This window comes from Cuculus canorus, chromosome 1 (genome assembly GCF_017976375.1).
Source record: "Cuculus canorus isolate bCucCan1 chromosome 1, bCucCan1.pri, whole genome shotgun sequence".
In the NCBI taxonomy this organism is placed as follows: domain Eukaryota; kingdom Metazoa; phylum Chordata; class Aves; order Cuculiformes; family Cuculidae; genus Cuculus; species Cuculus canorus.
Genome location: NC_071401.1, coordinates 135,119,389 through 135,139,198, shown reverse-complemented (window position 1 = coordinate 135,139,198; position 19,810 = coordinate 135,119,389). Strand labels below are relative to the sequence as shown.

Genomic DNA, 19,810 nt, shown 5'->3' with positions numbered 1-19,810 from the left:
GCAACTTTGAAAGCCACCTTAAAACTTCTTAAGGGGCTGCCTAATTGTTGAGTTAATAAAGCAGTACCATGTAAGAACCAGCTCATTTTGGATGAGAAATATTGGCAGTTGAGTGTCAGGAGCTACAGTCAAAAGATATCTGGATGAGGTTCAGGCTGTTGAGCACTGGAATTGTAAAGGAACATGTCTTAGTGTTCCAAATGCAAGTAAAATCCTGCTTGGCTGGATTTATGAAATGAAGGTAACCACAGTGGTTCTTGGTGACAACCAAGATTGAGTGATAGCTGTATGGCAGATAAGTGTGGAATGCTGTTTCAGTTAATGGGAGAATCATGTTTTCCCCAAGTTTGCCAAGATGATGGTAATGCTAGGTAGGAAACCAGTAAATCTCCCCATGATGTCAGCAACCAGACAAGTCAGATACATCTCTGATGGACTCAGTGGAACTTTTGTACTTTAAATTAAAGAGATTATGTAACTTGAAAATGCTAAGTTAAACAAAAATGGAACTTTATATATCTCTTCCTAGTATTCACTATTTTGGCATTTATTTCTACTTGCAGGGAAAGGCCAGCTGCAATCCCTATAGAAATCAAAAGTATTGATGATACTTCCAACTTTGATGAATTTCCTGAATCTGATATTTTACAGCCAGGTGAGACTGCTATTGTAAATTCCAAATTTCCATGTATGGCATGCCAGAATAGGCCACAGATACTTTTGTTGTTGTTGTTGTTTATATTGATTTATCCGATACCCTCATCAAGGTAGTACACAGACTTGATCTGGAGTAGTTCTTTAATATATAAATGGAAACCTATGATCTCTCATAGCTTCTACTTCCTTGAAACTTGGAAGGAAAAAAAAGCCCACAGATTTTAAGTTAAATTTATTAGTAAAACGCTTTGTATGTATAGTGAGCACAGAAACCAGTACGGTTTTCTACCAAATAGTCTGTCTAACCAAATTCTGGTGAAGAATTATGCACTGGTTTGCTCTGATCTCTGATGGCTTTTGAGTTTTGTGCCAAACATGAGTGTCCCCATATTTGCGGGCAAAGATATTCAGACAGATTATTTAACATTGCGATTTATGAACCTGAGTGCCTCTGCAAATCATTGAAGTTTTTTAATTGTTATTTTCTATTGGCAAGTAGTAAGACATTTTTATACATAAAAGGCTTGATTCTGTGACATGCCAAATTCTCCCTGCTCCCACTGTGTTCAATTAATTATTAATGGTTTAAAGATATGCAGATATGTAACAATGATTAATTGATGACAGATAAGTGCAGATGTGCAAACAACCATGATAACTGAAAAGATAGGGGTTTTTTTTTTCTGAAATGGCTTTTATTTAATAGCAAGGAAATTTGTCCTTTTAATGCAAAAGTAATCAGTCTCCAGTGCCTAAGTTAAGCTGTGGATAATGCCAAGTACCATTCATATTGGTTCAGGACTTTCAGACGCACTGAAAATGTTACTGTACATCTAGATACCTAAATACAAACTTTGATATCAGTGTGTTTGGCATCTTGAGTTGAAAATATTGTTGTAGAACTGTAAAAACAGCAACTAGAAAGCTAAATATAGAAGCTCGCTGCAGTGAATGTCTCTGTCAGCTGTATAGGCTGTTCATCAAATGAAAGGAGGCTGTACATGCCTCGTTGAAGCTATAAGCAGGCAGGAAGTCCTAGGAGAGAACTCTGTGTGTGATACATGTAGTTCTCTTGGGAGAACTTAGAATGAAATCGTAGAACCATAGAATGGGTTAGGTTGGAAGGGACCCTAATGCCAATTCCAGTCCCCTGCCATGGGCAGGGTCACCTCCCAGCAGATCAGGCTGCTCTTGTGTCTTAAAAAGATACTTGAATGTATCTTTTTCTTCTGTTTGTTTGGAGGATAACATGATAGGTATACATATGTGTGTTGTGCATAGAGCATTCTAAATGTCCTGGTTTCTGTAATGGTATATCCTGTGGGTTTTTTAGAGGCTTCTGTCAAGGTGTGGGAGCCTGTTAATGGTGTGTACTTAAAAAAACCCAAAACCCATTCGAAAAAGAACTTTTCCTGCTTCAGAGATACATGATGAAATCATAATTCTTCTCAGACCATTGGCAAAAGGCAACTGACCTGATTAGAAACAGGATTTCTTCAAGGAATTTCTCCTGACTCTGGAAATAAGAGTTTTGGGCCTTTTGTCAGTGCCCTGTGAAAAATCCTCTCAGAATCAGTGCTGGTTTTAATTGTTCTGTTTTGTTTTTACTATTGTTTCTGAATTTTAGTGCCAAATACAACGGAACCTGACTACAAATCCAAAGACTGGGTTTTCCTCAATTATACCTACAAGAGGTTTGAAGGGCTTACGCAGCGTGGCTCAATCCCTTCCTACATGAAAGCTGGGAAGTTGTGAAACAGAACACAAACCCACAAAAGAAATAAAAATACGAACCTCAGGTAGCTGCATCACCAGACCCGCTTGGCATTAGTTATCAACACATTGACTCTGGTGCGCATCAATTTCACAAGGAAATTCTACGGGATTAGGATTTCTAAGACTACTACAGGAATTAGTTGGCAGTGCCAGCTGGCTTTTTTTTTTTAATATTTGAATATTTTTGTTAACTTTATTATACAAAGGTACTGGAATAAAAGGAACGTACATCCCTTTGTAACTGCACTGCCTATGTGTGTTTAACGGTTAATTATGCCTCTCTGTACTGTGGCTGTGTTTGTACTGTAAACCATCTAATCCACCCAGGAGTAAAACATATCATTTTACGCGGCATTGTTATTACGCTGATTACCTGGTGGGTTTTAGATATGCAGTATAAAAAATCGTTGCCCACACTTTCAAAATTCTGAGCAGTTGCTCGAGAGTGTTCTAGTTGTGGTCTGCAGGTGCCCCATGAGTGTGACAACTTTGAATTATTCTGAATAGCAGTGTCCTGTGGGCCTACTTGTACCCTCACTCCTCCCCACTGGAGGGCTTTATCAGCCAATCATCCCTTCTTCCCTTCCTTCCTTTATCCACTATGTGTGGCAGTGAAAGAGTCCCTGTGATGTGTTTAGTGGTATTTGTGCTTTAAACAATAGCTGATGGGTGTTACTATTTAAGTTGATGATGCGTTTTGGCAACTTCAGAAGAAAAAAGGAATCTGAATAAAAATTATAAAGATTCTTAACTGAAGGGAGACCTGATAGCAAGTTCGGAAGAGATGGCAGTTCCCAGGACAGCCTCTGCTGTAAGGCAGATCTTCATTTTGCAACTCATCATTCGAATAGCCTTTTCTGTCTGTGCAGAATGTGTTCTAGAAAAGTGATCAAATTGCTGCTTTCTCTTTTTTGTCTCCCTAAGAAGTTCCGGGCAGAAGTGATTCTGCTCTGACCTTTTCTTTCCAGAATACCCTGTAGCAGCTTCTGCCAAACCAGAGGGAATGGAGTGCCTCACTGCAGTCACTGTCCTGTGAACTCCATCTTTTTCTACATCTAATGTGAACCGTGGGATTACAAAGGCTCAGCTGAGCCTGCAGTCCAGTTTCCAGGAACGACAACCAGCCCTCACTGAACTGGGCACAGCCTCTAAATGCTGCACGACTCAGTCTGCGGGATGGTGACAAACTGACAGCACAGACATGTCTCCTTTTCCAAGGCTGAGGAAACTGAAGCAGAAATCCATCCATATGCAGGGCATGGTTTTGTTTCTCAGCCCAGCAGTAGTTCAGGAGTGAATTGCGCTCCTTGAATAGTTGACAATTATCTGGTTGCTGGCAAATTGATCTATATCACTGCCTGTACTAGTATATTATCTGCAGTACTTTGAATCTATCTCAATACAGTAGAGATTTTTGCTGTCGTTTTCTAGTTACAAAAGAGATTTACAGCAGTGAAAAATTCCCTAGTAATTGAACAAGCAGAGTCACTGCTGCTGTCTTCTCTGAATGCAAGTGAAAGGCACTCTAAAGTCTCTGCAGTGCCCATCCAAGTGAAGCACAGGATGTTTTGGCATACGGTAGGAAAGGCTCTGTTGGACTGGCTTTTGCAGCAAAATGGAAGTGACTATTTATAAAGCCATTACAGAAATATGTATTGCTGTTTGGCAGCATGGCATCAGCAGTCCTGAATGCTTTAAAAACACACTGGGGTGTTCATCTGCTGCATAAAAGACCATTTACCAGCAAGATTTCTGTGCATCAGTGGCTTACTGATGCACACGTGGTCTTGTTCCTCAAGATCTTCAGTGATGTCTCTCCTGCAATATTTTCTCTTCCTTCAAGCATCTCATATCTGTTATTTATACTGCATTTCTACAAAAAGATTCAGTATTCAGCTCATCACAGAGGAATAGCCAGTGCCTTGGGGCCCATCCAATTTATACAGTGTTACATCGGAACGTGGCTAAGCTAAACTTCTGCCTAAATGCTGGACTTAGGGGAGAACAGCTTGTTGACCTCCCAGTTTTTCTTCCCCGACCTTATCCTAATTAACATTCCTTTACTGCTGTAGGGGCAAGATCCCTCAGAAATTCTCTAGTGGTGTTCTTAGCCTTGTCAATGTAGTGAAGCTCAACCCATAACTGTCCCAAGACTGTCCAAACCCAATAACCCGCTTAAATCTCCCTTTACCCTGTCAGACTTCATTCTACCAGTGCACTAGCAGCTTTTGAGGCCCCTCAGGAAAGGAAATTTTTTTTTCTAAGCCATTCAATCCATTCTACCAGGGCAGAGGAGCTTGGGCAGAAAGTATCTGAGATGCAAACTTGGCCTCAAAGGACACTGCTATTCCAAAGAGAATTTTTATTAGTTTTAATTTCCCGTCTCGTTCATGGGGCACTGTGCACTAGAAGTGGAATTCCTGCAAACAACTCATTGCAAAAGATAACGGTTATCCTATTTGCTTAATATAAAAACAAGTCTTTGCTTGAATTTGCTAAGACAAGATAAGTTTCATGGAAACTGCAAATGCTCAGTTATATTGCTGATTTTTTTCCCCTGTGGGGTCTAGGGGAAGGGAGATAAATACACAATTTAAAGCTATCTATTCAACAACTGTGTCTGTACATACTTACTGGTTTACAAACTTGGGGAAAAAGCTCAACCCTTATTTGTAACACTAAAGATAATGCTCATTTAAAACTGCAGATGATTAATCATATCAGTGCTCACATAGGAGTTATATCCATACAGAAACAGCCTGCAGCCTATTTAGCATAAACTCCGGTATTGTGGTAGTTGATTTTTTTTTTTTTTTTTAAACACAGCATCATTTTAATCAGTAAGTCAAGTTAAACAAAGTATTAACTACTGCTTTTAGGATGATAGAATTATTTTTAAAGGTGAAACTGTGACACTGCAATGGATTAAAGAGAACAGAAGGTTAATCTACACTGGCTTTCAGAAAATGGAAGTGCAACATATCTTTTGTTTTGTTGTTTTTGTCTTATTCCTCTGGATGGTTGTGTTTTTTCCTTTGGCAATGTTTGTCACTGTGCCATTTATTTTTCTTATTCTTGGAGTACCAAAGATCCTGAAATGGCTTGATTGCAACCATATGAAAATTTATTTTCTGGAAGTATGTTTTGTTAACTTTTGTTAAAATGTGGAATTGTGTATGCAAATTGTTATCAGAGGTTTGCTGGGAAGTTAACCTCTTCCAGCAGGAAAAACTTGAGTGTATCAGTGGAAGCGGTGAGCCTGAATCCAAATTCTGGATCCAAATACCCTGAAACTGGGGAGGAAGCTTGGATTGGGAAGTGCAACTGAGCCTTTGCACTTTGTTCCATCCCCAATCGGCGTGAGTGAGTGGCCTTAGGTACAGGACATCAGCAGAGGTTGTTCATGTGCAAACGGAGTTAAAAAAATTGCCAGCATTCACAAATCAAATATTGTTAATACTGCATTTGCACTGTTAAATTTGCCTTGCTGGAGAGTTATATAAGTGTTATTTTTATAGGTCAATTGTTAAACACCTGAGCCGTTGGATACAGTATGGAATAATAGCATCTGACGTGGGTGAATTCACCTAAGTGCAAAGGGGCTTGCTGAAAGCTCTCCACACTACTAAGAGAAATGGGCATAAGCAGTACAAAGAGTGTCGTGTCAGCTCCTTCTAAAGAGGTGACTTTCCTCCTCTGCAACAGCAAGTAGGGAATACTGCAGTTTAGCCCGGTTATACTCTAATGCTTAGGAAGTGCTCTCACTTTTCAATAATATGAGCAATTACAAGCATTGTAACATACTGTACCTTGTCCTTTAATGTTGATATATTACAGCAGCTTGTTCTTGGAGTTGAAATGGCAACTGCTATATTTTTCCTAGACTGTTTCATTAGTTGTGGTTGGAAAAGTTACATAGAAGCATTATAAAAATTTATATGAGGCTTTTTACAGCATTTGAAAATAAAAGTAGCATTCTTTTTGTAAAGTTGCTGGTTTTGTTTCTCTTCCATAACGGGAGGCATCTAAGGAATTGAGACACTGTTCTGTGTATTCTCACTTCAGCAACACTGGGGTCTTCACTGTCCATGGAATTTATTCTCAATCAAAAAGTAGAGATTGCAAAAATTGCTCGACTGGTACCAACTGCTGTCACATGAAACTACTTCTAAAATGGTTATTGCCCTTCACAAGAGACTTTATCTTCTTCCCTGTAGATGATAATTTATTCAAGAAAGGCTTCCACAGGTATTGGTGTTGTTTGATTAACTATAGAAACAGTTTTGTCCTACTGTTCCCAGTTCCTTGCTGAGTTTAGAGCGGTGGCAGCAGATGCAGTTGTGACAGTCACGTAAAAACATATTAGAGACTTGAGCAGCTGGTGACTAGCCTTCTTGGGAGCCCTCCAGTGAATAACAGCTTTCCACTTAAGAACTGCTGCTCTCCATAAATAGCATGATTTTAACAGAATTTTACAAATTCAATTTAATGGGATTATGATTTTCTTCCAGTAACCAGATATTATCTCACAAAGCTACATATCGTAAGGAAATGGAGGCTTAGTTCTTCATCTCTTTGTATTACCAAATTCAGTATTCCTCAAAAATACAGCACTTAATTGGCAAATGTAAAGGCTATGCCGTCAGTACTTGCAGAAATGTGGGGGTTTTTTAAATCAACCACTTTTATAAACATTAAACTATTAAATATATTTGAAACATACTGCATATATGTTCTGCATTTGTCATGTCTTTTTTCTTGTGCAAAGTGTGCCTTGTACTTAAACAAAACAATTATGCTTTGGACAATAAAGTGTCTTCCTATGGAAAGAGAAGGGAGGAGTATTTAAAAGAGTTTGTCTCTTGCTGTTGGGAGTGATGATAATACCAATTCCCAGCTCTGTACTAGACAGGGATGTATTTGCAGTTCAGGTAGTCATTATTGCACTTCCTTAAGGTAATTTTCTTTAACGTGCATGTAAATTTTAAATATCAGAGGGGTCATAAAATGCCTATCCCACAGCTGAGTTTCAGAGGTGAAAGCAGGTTTTAAATGTGTGTGCCAGTAGACTGTAACCAGTCAGCCGTGCTGGGTTCAGCTGTGCCAGGCTCTGCTGCACGGAATGCCATTCTGCCTAGAACATGTCACCGTCTGAAAGACATCATATATGTTAACTATTGGGACAGTTCCATGCTGGAGAAGGGCAAGTTAACATGTGTATATATGATAGAAGCAGCATATTCTCTGTCAACAGTAATGGCACCAGGAGTTGAACACTTAATCACACGGGAATGTTTCTATAGTCAGTGTGAGGGGAAATGAATCCGTACATGTGCAGATGAGAACTCATCTCACTGCCTTCTACTTCTCCCACCATCTCTCTCCAGGTTATTTGATAGCATGGAGGTCACTGTTCTCTGGGGAAACACGGAATGTAGGCTTGAACCTTCTCATGCTAAGTACTTTGTCAGATCCCAATCAAGTCAGAGCTCTGCTAGGAACGGTTTGTTTCTGATTTGAACTGACCCTTGATGCCACATCTTATTTCTGTACCAGCTGCTTTAATATGTTTCTAGTGAGCCACCATCTGCTGCTGCTTCTCTCTCCTCTAGAAATACTGCTCTCTGTATGGGCTGCCCCTGGGCAGTCCACCTTCTATTGGTAGCAGTTCCTTGGCCTCCAGGTGTCTCTGCTCACCCTCCCACACACAAAGACAAAATCTTTGCCCTTGCCTCTACTTTTCCTGCCCACGAAACCAAAAGCTGTTGAGAAGGCAGCTTGTCAGCAGAGTAAGTGCTATGACCTTGAAGCTGTTGTGTAAAAGCAAAATCAGAGCCCTTGCTCCACGTTTTGAAAAACAGGCGGCAGCTACAGATAGCAAGTGTTACATACACACCACGTCTATGTAACACCTTGTTTCCTTCCAGGGATTTAGGCAGAATCTGCCCCTCGATGTGAATATGAGGGCTGGAATATCATCCTATTGGAGCTCCAATGGGAAACAAGTATCAAAATGTGGATCGTAAACTAGACACACGTCACAGAGTTTCAGTCCAGCAGCATGCCTTTGAGGTCTCATCCAGCTCCACTGATGTCAGCAAAAGATCCTTATCTAAACCCCAAAGAAAGCAGTGAACAAGTACATTTCAAAAGCAAGCTGTTTGCTGATGCCATGTTTTTATGTTTGTTACAAATGAGACAAAAAGGCTTTACGCTCTGTAGAATTTGTTTGAAAAGCAGGATGTGAAGAGGATGTCTTGTGGGTTCAAATACAAAGGGTGCTTCTGCTATTAATGAAGTAAATATTGCCTATTTTGTTTAATAAAATTAAACTAATACCTCAAAGAAACTTTGCAAAAATGTACAATTTATTTAAATACATTTTTCTGAAATAGCATACTATGTCATTGTGGGATTTAACCCAAACTGGGCCTCGGCATGGATTTTGCAGATTCTAGGAAGCAGACAAATCAGCATAACTTCTTGATTTATGAAGATCACAAGTTTGTGCAGTTAGCACTGTTTTGCTGAGTGATGTTAATACTTTGGGCCCAGTCAGTTTCTGTTTACAGAAACTGTAAACTGACTGTTCCCTGCAACAGTCAGTTTCTGTTTACAGTTAATTCTTGCTTGACTCAGTGGCACAGGTTTAAGGTGGTTTACATTTCTGTGTCTTTGCATTGTTCCTATACCAGCTGTTTAATATGAGGCTGTTAACACTTGAAAAGGTCAGCAATTTGTACTGGACATGACAAGTCTGATTAAATCAAGAAGAAGGCTTTCAGACAGTGAGGTAATGCATTGTTGGGACCTTAGCAGGCAAGATGCATGAGACAATTGCAGGTTGGAGGTTCACAGACTGGCTGTGTGCAAATCCAAGAAAAGATGTTCTGTCCTTGGAGATATACTGCCCACACAGCTGGTTTTGTCCTCCTTTAGCCACAGCAGAAAAGTCATCGTATGTGATCTCACCGATCCTAGAGAGGTAGGACTCATCTTGGGGGCTGCCACTTGTGCACTATAGACACATTTCAATTGCTTTTCATTTCACAGACCCCCTAAGCAGCTTTATTTGTGGGTACAAACTCCACCAGCCAAGACTCCAAAATAACATAGGCACTTTGGAAAATTCTAGTATTTTTTACTTAATTTTGTTAGAAAACCACAAAGTAAACCGATCATACTACTGGCTCCAATACTGAGATTAGAGGGGGAGAGCAAGTAGGATTTGGAATCTCTTCTCAAGTTAAACTTGTGTCATCATGCAAGAATTTTGTCCATGATTCATAGATCTTTAAGGCCAGACTATATCACTATCACAATCCAGTCTGATGTACTGCATAACACAATCCATACAACTTCCCTCACTGTATTGTGCCAGGATAGCACAGCCTGGTTTTGGCAAAGCCTGACTTCTTTTGTGCTGGTTTGTTGCTTCTTTGAAGGCCTTCTGTACCAATTATTCCATGGAAACAACTTTAAAGAACTTGGTTTTGTTATTGTTTTATTACAATAAAATTGTGCTATTCGTATAATTTTTGAAGCAAAACGCTCTCTGATTTGGGGAAAAAGTTTTGCTTTAAAATGAGAGCAGATTTTACTAACGCATAGGCACAGAATTTATAGCAAAGTCAAAGAAATACTTGTGGTGCCCTTGAAGTGAAAGTGATCTAATGACCTTCAAGCACAAACCGAAGACTAAAAAGAAATAGTTTAAATTGTATTCATTCTTCTAATTAGCTAGGCTGCTCACATTTACTCTGTAAAACATAGTTGATTCAGGACACAGGTATCGGTTTTTACATTACTCTGAGCTGTGTAGTACTATGGCCTGAAGGGAAACCATAAATACTTGTGTTTGGAAGAGAAGTCTGTGAAAAATCTGTATTTGTATTCACAGGTATGCTGAGTACCTTCAGTTTACTTCTATAAAGTTGCCATAGAAAAAAGTTACCTAGCTAGCCCTAAGCAGTCACCTAAGTATGTTTTTATGTGAACCACAGCCAGCCTCTCAGTATTCCCTCAAAGAAGGAGAGTGTTTATGTCCCGTCACTCTCGGCTTCTGAAATAGGTCTCTTAATGGCGTGCATAGAGTTAGCTTGGCCCCAGCAAACATACAAATTGCATCCTCTTCAGGGTGCTGTCTTGGAGAAATGCTGACTGGATGCCCTTCATGTCCTGTGTAACAGCTAAGACATGCTATGCTTCAGATGTCATTGATCGTTTACAGCAAAGAAAAAGGAGTAATAATACAGACACCTTTCTTTAACTACTCAGTCTCAGCCTATTATTTAACTGCTCTGAGGTTTGATTGTTATTTTTACCCCTTTAGCAAGTTGTTGTATAAGTTGTTTGGGAAAAAGAGGCTATCTATTTCTTACATAAAGCATTCTGTTCTCTGTTCTATAGCTAAAAGCTACGTAAGAGAAAGTGCTCACCTAAAAACTGGGCAAAAATACCAAGTGTGGCCTACTCAAAATCAGTGCCTTACATAAACTGGGATCTACTCTGCCAAGACTCAAGGCTAACTGTATGCTATAAACATCAATTATTGTCATACATGAAATGTATGTAATGTTCAATGAAGAGACCAATAATCACCCTTGAATAAAAAACAAGTATAATAAATGATGTTTAAAATCTGTTGGCAGTGCATTATGTTTATAAGACCTCTCCAAGTGCCAAGGGATGTGACATTGAAAATGGATGAGAAATCCACAGATGAAAACATGACAGGCAGAAATATTGCTGAATAGTTATCTGATTTTCTGGCCTAGATATAATGCCAAAAATTTCTGCATTCATTAAATTACAAGTACTTCTATCATTGCACTAAAAATATTAAAGAAAATGTGAATGAGGTACATAAGCTCTGTTTCTAGTAAATCAGTTAAAAAAAAAAAAAAACCCCAAACAATTGCATTTCGAATGTTCCCATATGGACGGAGTTTGTATTTAATAGCTGCTAAGCTATTAAAAAGCTGTTTAAAACAGCTTTCTGGAACTATGTAAATCTTTAACTCACTGAGCTTTATTACAACAGTCATCTTCAACTTTCTGTGGTTACCGAGTCTCTGAAACATTTTCAGTTAGTGTGGCTGACTCACTTTTCTGAAGTCTCCTTAACATTTGGGTGTCCATTGATGATGCAAACCTGGGGGAGAGAGCTCCTAGCGACAAAACTGGGCCAAAAGAGTATTTTAGCAGGGCCAAACATAACACTTAGGCTTCCTATGAATAAATTCTTAAGACATGTCAGTTGTAGTATGTGAATAAAATGAATATACATTAATGACAATGATTTTCTCCAAGATGGCAACACTGTCTAAGTCCTGATTTTTAGCTCTTCCTACTGCTTTTTATTTTATTCAGGGCAGAAGTCGTTCGTAATTGCTTTTGTCCAATACAAACTCTGTAAGACCAACTGAACCCAGCATAGTGGAATACATGCATCACTGCATTAGTAACTGTGAGATTACATATAACAAAACTCTGACATGAAAAGTTGGATTTGTAAGGGAAAAGAAGTACCTTATGAAAAAGTGTGCATTGAGGCTGTCACAGTAGCACAATAGCATTTGTTCAGCTACGTCCCCAGCTGGAATCCACAATTCTCCAGCCAGGTAAGCATGTTCTGTTAGAGTTGTTCACCCACTCAGCCATGACACACACTTAGTCCATCCCTTGGGCTTAGCTATGGACAAGATGCTGAGCCGCCCACTGCCATACAGATAGGGTGCTTCCAAGTTGAATCTGAAATGTGTTGGGAGCTTCAAGGCAAAAAAGATGGCACAAATGGAGTTCAGGGTGCATTTGAGCAATTGTTCTCAAGATTATACTTTGGAGATTAGCCAAGTAAATTCTTCCTAAATCCCAGAAAGCTATGAATGAAATACATCATTGTTTTCTGGGATTTTCCCAGCTCTGTCACTGACTTGGCAAGTTACTAACCTTCCACCATGTTACATTAATTCATAGGTTTTCAAATGGATTCACTTTCTCAGGTTCTTAAAATCACAGCACCATAGAATCTTTTAGGTTGAAAAAGACCCTTAATATCAGAGTCCAACCATAAACCTAACACTGTCAACTCCACTACTGAACCACGTCCCTAAGCACCACATTGACACAACTTTTAAATACTTCCAAGGATGGTGACTCAACCGCTTCCCTGAGCAGCCTGTTCCAGTGCTTGACAGCCCTTTTGGTGAAGAAATTTTCCCTAGTAGCTAGTATAGACCTCCCCTGGCACAATTTAGAATCCATTTCCTCTCATCCTATCTCTCGTTATTTGGTAAAAGAGACCAACACCCATGTTGCTACGACATACTTTCAGGTAGTTGTAGAGAGTGTTTTGGTAGACATGGCTGTTTATACATGACGAAAATAAAGACAATACTGAACTCTGTCTTAGATGGATGATGTAAGCAGACAAGCAGAGATTTGATGAGACTTCTATTTCAAGGTATTAGATTTCCCAAGGTAAAACAGATTTAGAAACAGTTGGTTTACATATATGAGGTTGTGGTCCGAGTATATCAAGATATAGTAAGAAACTTCAGCAGGATCTTCGAAGGGAGAAAAAAACAAAAGCTGTCTTTTTTTTAAAGAGCCAACAGTAAACAGTCTCTTGTAATTGTATAAATAACTGTAAACACCTGTAGTCTTACCACCAGTGGTGAAATGCTTATAAACATTACTAGAAGAGTCCCTCTGTACTGTTTCTACAGCTCCAGGCTCATTGTTCAGTTGCACGTGAGTACCTTCTTGAAGAAAACAGCCTTTCAGAAAACTATCTTTCAAGCAATTTATTTCTGCAAGAGCAATTTCATAACCCATAGGTTTGGCTTAACCCTTTGCATGCTTGTAACTTCCTTTGACCTGGACAAATAACTGGCATTGACATACATATACTTCTTCTCAGCATAATGTAGTTAATGATGAAGATACTTACGTAAATAACACATGGATCTTTTTTGTGTATTTTAGTCACACTTCCTCTTCACTTCTAGCAAATGATGTTTTTCTTTTTATCTTAAGAGTAATCTTGTGAGACCTCATCTGTACTGTTTCCAGTTCTGGAATCCTCAACATAAGGATATGGAGCTGTTGGAACAGGTCCAGAGGAGGGCTACAAAGATGATCACAGGGCTAGAGCACCTTCCATATGGGGGCAGGCTGAGAGAGTTGGGGTTGTTCAGCCTGGAGAACAGAAGGATCCAAGGAGATCTTACAGTGACCTTCCAGCACCTGAAAGGCCTCTACAAGAAAGCTGGAGAGGGACTATTCATGAAGGCTTGTGGTGATAGGACGAGGGGGAATGGGTATAAACTGGAGAGGGGCAGATTTAGGCTTGATATAAGGAAGAATCCCTTCACCATGAGAGTGGTGAGGCACTGGCACAGGTTGCCCAGGGAAGTTGTGGATGCCCCATCCCTGGAGGTGTTCAAGGCCAGGTTGTATGAGGCCTTGGGTAGCCTGATTCAGTGGGAAGTGTCCCTGCCCATGGCAGGGGGGTTGGAACTAGATGATCTTTAAGGTCCCTTCCAACCCAAACTATTCTATGATTCTATGATAATCCTGGGATGCAGGAAGAGTGCAGCAAGCAGGTTGAGGGAGGTTGTCCTTCTCACTCCGGGTGAGGCTGCATCTGGAGTACTGTGCCCAGTTCTTGGATACCCAGGTCAAGAAAGACAAGGAACTACTGGAGTGAGCCCAGTGGAGGGCTGTGAAGAGAATGTGGGGACTGGAGCATCTCTCTGACAAGGAAAGGCTGGGAGACTTGGGTCTGTTTAGCCTGGAGAAGGTAGAGGGGAACTTACCAATGCTTATAAATATCTAAAGGGCAGGTGTTAGGAGGATGAGGCCAGACTCTTCTCAGTGGTGCCCAGTGACAAGACAAGGGGCAACAGGTATGAACTGGAACACAGAAGTTCCACCTGAACACGAGGAAAAACTTCTTTACTGTGAGGGTGACAAAGCACAGGCTGCCCAGGGAGGTTCTGGAGTCTCATCTCTGGAGATATTCAAAACCCAATCCCATCCTGTGATTCTGTGATTCTGTGATTCTGTGATTCTGTGATTCTGTGCCTCTGTAATTTTATCATGCCTCCAGATCTGAAAAAAAAAACCAAACCCAAAAGTTGTCTGCAGTACAAAGATATAAATTTCAACAACTTGGATATTAACCACTAGAACAGATGATGAAAGAACATTAAAATACTTTGCAAAATATTACACCTACTTCTTTAAAAGAACATCCCCATTACTAACTACTTTCAGATGCTCTGAAAGCCCACTGAACAGTACACCTGCAGAAGTAGCTTCCTTTACACAGTTCATCTGTCATCTAGATCCAACCTTACTGATGACTGATACTAGACGCACTGTACATGTAAGTTCCCTCATACCCAAGTTCAACAGATACAAGCAGGCACACACACAGCCCAAGATGATGTCACAGGTAAGGATGTGCAAGTCCTAGGCAACAGCCAATTCTGCTACACCTAGCTGTGAAACTGGGCAAGCACAGGCTACATCAGTGTTAACAGCAGGGCAGAACAGGAAAAGTGCTTCTGTCAAGTGGAACAGGCACTGCTGAGGTCCTAATGCCCATGCTGTACACGTGCTAGACATTTAATTTTAGACTAGTCCTAGTGGGGTCTTTTGGAGTGAATGTCTATTAGCAGCTGGAGCATATTAATCTCTTACAAGTGCATCCTGAGGTCTTAATGAAAAAGGAATACACTTTGCACACACTAAAACTACTCCAGGATGTGAACTGAAGCCCTGTGAGGATGATGTATACATTCACTTTAAAAGCACACTCCTGGTTTTAGCGAGAAAACATAGCTACAGTCTCAGCAGCTGGTGTGATCCAGGACTACATTTTAATATACTGGTAAAAGTTAACCCTGTTTTTATGCTACTTTTTACTGACAAGTGTGACTGTTCTCTGTCCTGCTCTGACCACATACTGGACTGAATGACCCAAAGAGGCTTCTCCCAACCAAAGTTATTCTGAAACCACGATTCTTCCTCAGACATAATGTCCTCTTTAAAGCACCCTGAAAATGTAACAGGTATGCAGGCCAAGGCAAAGAAATTTTTTTTATTTACTCCATATTGCAAAGGTCAGAAGCAGCCTGCACCTACTCTGGCTCTCCACTATGCCAGAAGGGAGCAGAGGCACTTCCATCATATATTCAGTAGGGTTGGTGCACCACAGCCTGTCCAACTGCCATGAACCTCCAGCTCTAGATGGAGGCTGTGCAGGTGGCACCAGCCTGCACCCAGTTCTCACTTCCAGACCTCCTCTGTTTTACAACTACACAAAAGGAGGTTGTAGTGAGGTGGGTGTTGTCTTATCCCAAGTAACAAGTGATAGGACAAGAGGAAACGTGCTCAAGTTGCAACAGGGGAGGTTTAAACCAGATATTCAGAAAAATTTATTCACTGAAAGGGGTGTAAAGAATTGGAACAGGCTGTCCAAGGAAGTGGTTGACTCACTACACCAGGAGGTATTTAAAAGGGACATGCTCGCGGATATGGTTTAGAATCATAGAATGGTTTGGGTTGGAAGGGACTTTAACCTAGTTTAAACTTCCCTGCCACGGGCATGGACACCTCCCACTGGATTATGTTGCTCAGTTTCATCCAACCTGGCCTTGAACACCTCCAGGGATGGGACAGCCTCTGCTTCCCTGGGTAACCTGTGCCAGTGCCTCACCACTCTCATGATGAAGAAATTCCTCCTCATGTCTAGTCTAAATCTGCCCCTCTCCAGTTTATACCCATTGCCTTCTGTGCTGTCACTACAAGCCTTTGTGAACACCCCCTCTGCAGCTTTCCTGTAGCCCCTTCAGGTACTGAAAGGTCACTATAAGGTCTCCTCGGAGCCTTCTCTTCTCCAGGCTGCACAACCCAAACTCTCTCAGCCTGTCCTCGTATGGGAGGTTCTCCAGCCCTCTGGTCCTCCTTGCATCCCTCCTCTGGACCCGTTCCAACAGCTCCATATCTTCTTATGCTGAGGGTTCCAGAACTGGACACAATACTTCAGGTGGGGTCTCACAAGAGAGGTATAGAGGGGCAGAATCGACCTGCTGGCCACGCTATCACTCCATGCCCTAGTAAGAAGTCCCTCCCCAGCTTCCCTGCAGCGCCCTTCACGGCTCAAGTGCGAGGTTTACGGTGGGACTTGATGTACTTTAAGCCCTTCCCGCCCCCCCCCCCCGCCCCGACAACTCGAACCCAGCACGTCCGGCCACCTCCTCCTCTCTCCCTCTGGCCAAGCGCGCGCCGGCCTCACCCCTCCCGCCAAGCCTCGCGAGACGAGCGCGCGCGCGCGCCGTGGGCAGGAGTGGGAGGAGGAGGGAGGCCGGAGGGGTGGGGGTGCTGCCGGGGCGGTGCCAGCGCAGGGGGAGGCCGGCGGGACGCCGGTGAGCCCTCCCTCCTTCCCCCCGCCCCCACCCCTACCCCCGGGCCGGCGGGACGGGCTGTTTCCCTCCTCACCTCAGTTCACCTCCTGCATGCCGCCGGGCGCCGCGGAGCGGGGCCGCCCGCCATGGCTGAGGCTGCAGCGGGGAGCGCCGAAGGCGCCGAGGAGGAGCGGCGCGGCGCGGAAGGTGCGGGCGGCCGTTGGGCAGGGGCCGTTGGGCAGCGGGGCAGCAGCAGGCGCTGGGCAGGGGCCGTTGGGCAGGGGCCGTTGGGCAGCGGGGCAGCAGCAGGCGCTGGGCAGGGGCCGTTGGGCAGCGGGGCAGCAGCAGGTGCTGGGCAGGGGCCGTTGGGCAGGGGCCGTTGGGCAGCGGGGCAGCAGCAGGTGCTGACGGCGGGCGGGTGGGTGGGTAGCGGGCATTGAAGGTGGGGAGCAGCCACTGGGCAGCAGCTGTGGGGCAGCACCCGTTGTCTGTAGGCGTTTTTCTGAGCTGTATCCCATTTATAACTCATAATCGTCCACTGATCAGTTAAACATCTTATTTATTTCTTTCTTCCTCACTATTTTGCAACTGAAGAGGCTGCAGTTTATAGTCATACGATCATAGAATGGCTTGGGTTGTAAGAGACCTTAAAGATCATTCAGTTCTAACTCCGAGACTTTCCACCAGATCAGGCTGCCCAAGGCCCCATCCAACCTGGCCTTGAACACCCCCAGGGATGGGGCAGCCACAGCTTCCCTGGACAACCTGTGCCAGTGCCTCACCACTCTCATCGTGAAGAAATTCTTCTATATGTCTAGTCTAAATCTGCCCCTCTCCAGTTCATACCCATTGCCCGTAGTCCTATCACTACAAGCCTTTGTAAACAGCCCCTCCCCAGCCTTCTTGTAGCCCCCTTCATGCCCTTTCCTCCTTTATGAGAGGATTTTTTCTCTTAACGTATTACTTGATCCATTTAATTGCTCCATTTTTGTTATTCCAGTATCCTTTACCGTTGTTTCTTCTGAAATCTTATAGAACCATTCTTTATGTCAGGGTAAGAGCTCTTAAGAATCTTCCCTTGCCCTTATGAAAGTCACAGGGTAGTAGCAAGAAGTTGTATGTTTGTATGCTGTTATTAGATTTTTTTTTTAATCGTGAAAGGGAATTGTATTTGAGGCTGTCAATAAGATGAAGCTGGGTTGCACATGGAAGTGCATAGTGGATAAAAGACAGTCTGCATAAATTGAAATGAGATGTTCAGACTGAACATAGCAGGCTGCCCAGATAGGTGGTAGGGTCTCCGGCCTTGGAGGTATTTAAAAGATGGGTAGATGAGGTGCTCAGGGATATGGTTTAGTGGTGGGAAAGGTACAGTTGGACTTGATAATCTCAAAGATCTTTTCCAAGCTAGCAATTCGGTGATCCTATGAATATAAGGAGAAACTTTGACTCTGTGGACTGAGAATGCTGAAACATGTTGTCTGGAGAGATTTTGCAGATTGGTAACAGCCATGGGTGCTGCATTGCACTCTGTCTGTGTATATAAGGGGGGCGAGCGTAGGTATGGGTGGAGTGGGGTGTGTATGTCAGTCTGTCTGTCAGTTTGCCTCTGTGCTGCGGCACTGACGAGCCCTGCATGATTGTTGTTGTTGTGAGATTGATGCCCGTGGGTGTGTGGCCGCAAGACTGTGTGTAAAGGAAAAGCCTTTCTGAGGGCGCAGTCATGGTCCCAGTGTCATTCTGTGGTGGTGGTGGGGTTAATTCATGGTGTTGTCTGCGTGAGCTCTAGCCCAGAGTATGAGCTTGGAGGGTGCTAACCCATTTCTTCAATGAAAGTTCAGCAAAGGTGGGTGCAACGGTGTTATATTGTGCACTCACAGATAAATCCTGAGTGTAACGTTCACTCTTTGGCTTCTGTTTATTACTATTACAGATGTGTCACCATGCAGATACGATGTGGACTAAAAATGTTTTTGTTTCTTTACCTTAGTAGCTAGCATTTGGTTTCTGATGTACACACAGCCCTTTTATGTGTTCCTAATACACTAGTATGATATTTTTTCTAGGTAAACATAATTTAGGTGTAGCGATTTTAGCTTCTCTGTGTGTGTGTGTGCATGCTAACACTTGTATGGTGGCCAAGGTTTGATATTCCTTGTTCTTAATCATAAGTTTCTCCTACTGAAACAAGGATACTTGTAAACACCCAGCAGCTGTTCGTGCTTTTCCTCCTTTGAAAGGAGTGTGTTGCTTCCCCTCTCTGAGAAGAAACAAGTGTTTTGCATGGGATTTTTGAAAAACACAAGTGAACATATCTCTCAAGCCATCATTGCAGTTCTGTTTAGTTAGCACCAGTTCTTCTAGGTTTAGTCCTTGTTGTTTTCTGCACGTGTTTTGATGTGTATGAACATACTGGTTGTCAAGAGCCATTGACATTTTTCTGTCTCTGCTGCTTGGTTGTTTAAATACTGGTATAATTTTGTAGCAAGTGGCCAGTGTTTGGAAACAAAGTGAGTTTTTGTGATGGGCTGTTTTGCTAGAATTTTTGCAGTGTGTTACATTGTTTGAAACAAGGACTTATTGTTTCTATATCATCCACATACTGTAAAGGTAGGAAATAAATTATGATAAGGGAAATCCCAAATATGGAGACACTTTCATTCAGAAATAGATTTGGGAAAGCAATGAACCATAGGCTGTCATCCACATACTGTAAAGGTAGGAAATAAATTATGATAAGGGAAATCCCAAATATGGAGACACTTTCATTCAGAAATAGATTTGGGAAAGCAATGAACTATAGGCTGTCATGTTTTATTGTGAAAGATGCCCCCCTTCCCTGGTTTCTTCTGTCACCTGTCTTTATACCTGTTCTAACAGATTTTGAAGCAACAGTCTTTTTCTCTTAATCATTTTTTTTAAAAGATTAAAATAGGTTGGGTTTTGTGGAATAGATCCAA

The 19,810-nt window shown here is 42.1% G+C and overlaps 2 protein-coding genes across 2 annotated transcripts in view; both read left to right on the top strand.

Annotated features, from left to right (window-relative positions):
• The window catches only part of STK38L (serine/threonine kinase 38 like), a 36,795-nt gene extending 28,091 nt beyond the window's left edge, over positions 1 to 8,704 (top strand). The window contains exons 13-14 of the mRNA XM_054076043.1: positions 564 to 655; positions 2,285 to 8,704. Of these exons, the coding sequence (XP_053932018.1) occupies positions 564 to 655; positions 2,285 to 2,412 (220 nt within the window). The 3' untranslated portion in view covers positions 2,413 to 8,704. The remainder of the gene's footprint in view (positions 1 to 563; positions 656 to 2,284) is intronic.
• Positions 8,705 to 16,884: 8,180 nt separating this feature from the next.
• BMAL2 (basic helix-loop-helix ARNT like 2) overlaps positions 16,885 to 19,810 on the top strand; it is a 36,664-nt gene continuing 33,738 nt past the window's right edge. The window contains exon 1 of the mRNA XM_054062998.1: positions 16,885 to 17,057. Within this exon, the coding sequence (XP_053918973.1) occupies positions 16,997 to 17,057 (61 nt within the window). The 5' untranslated portion in view covers positions 16,885 to 16,996. The remainder of the gene's footprint in view (positions 17,058 to 19,810) is intronic.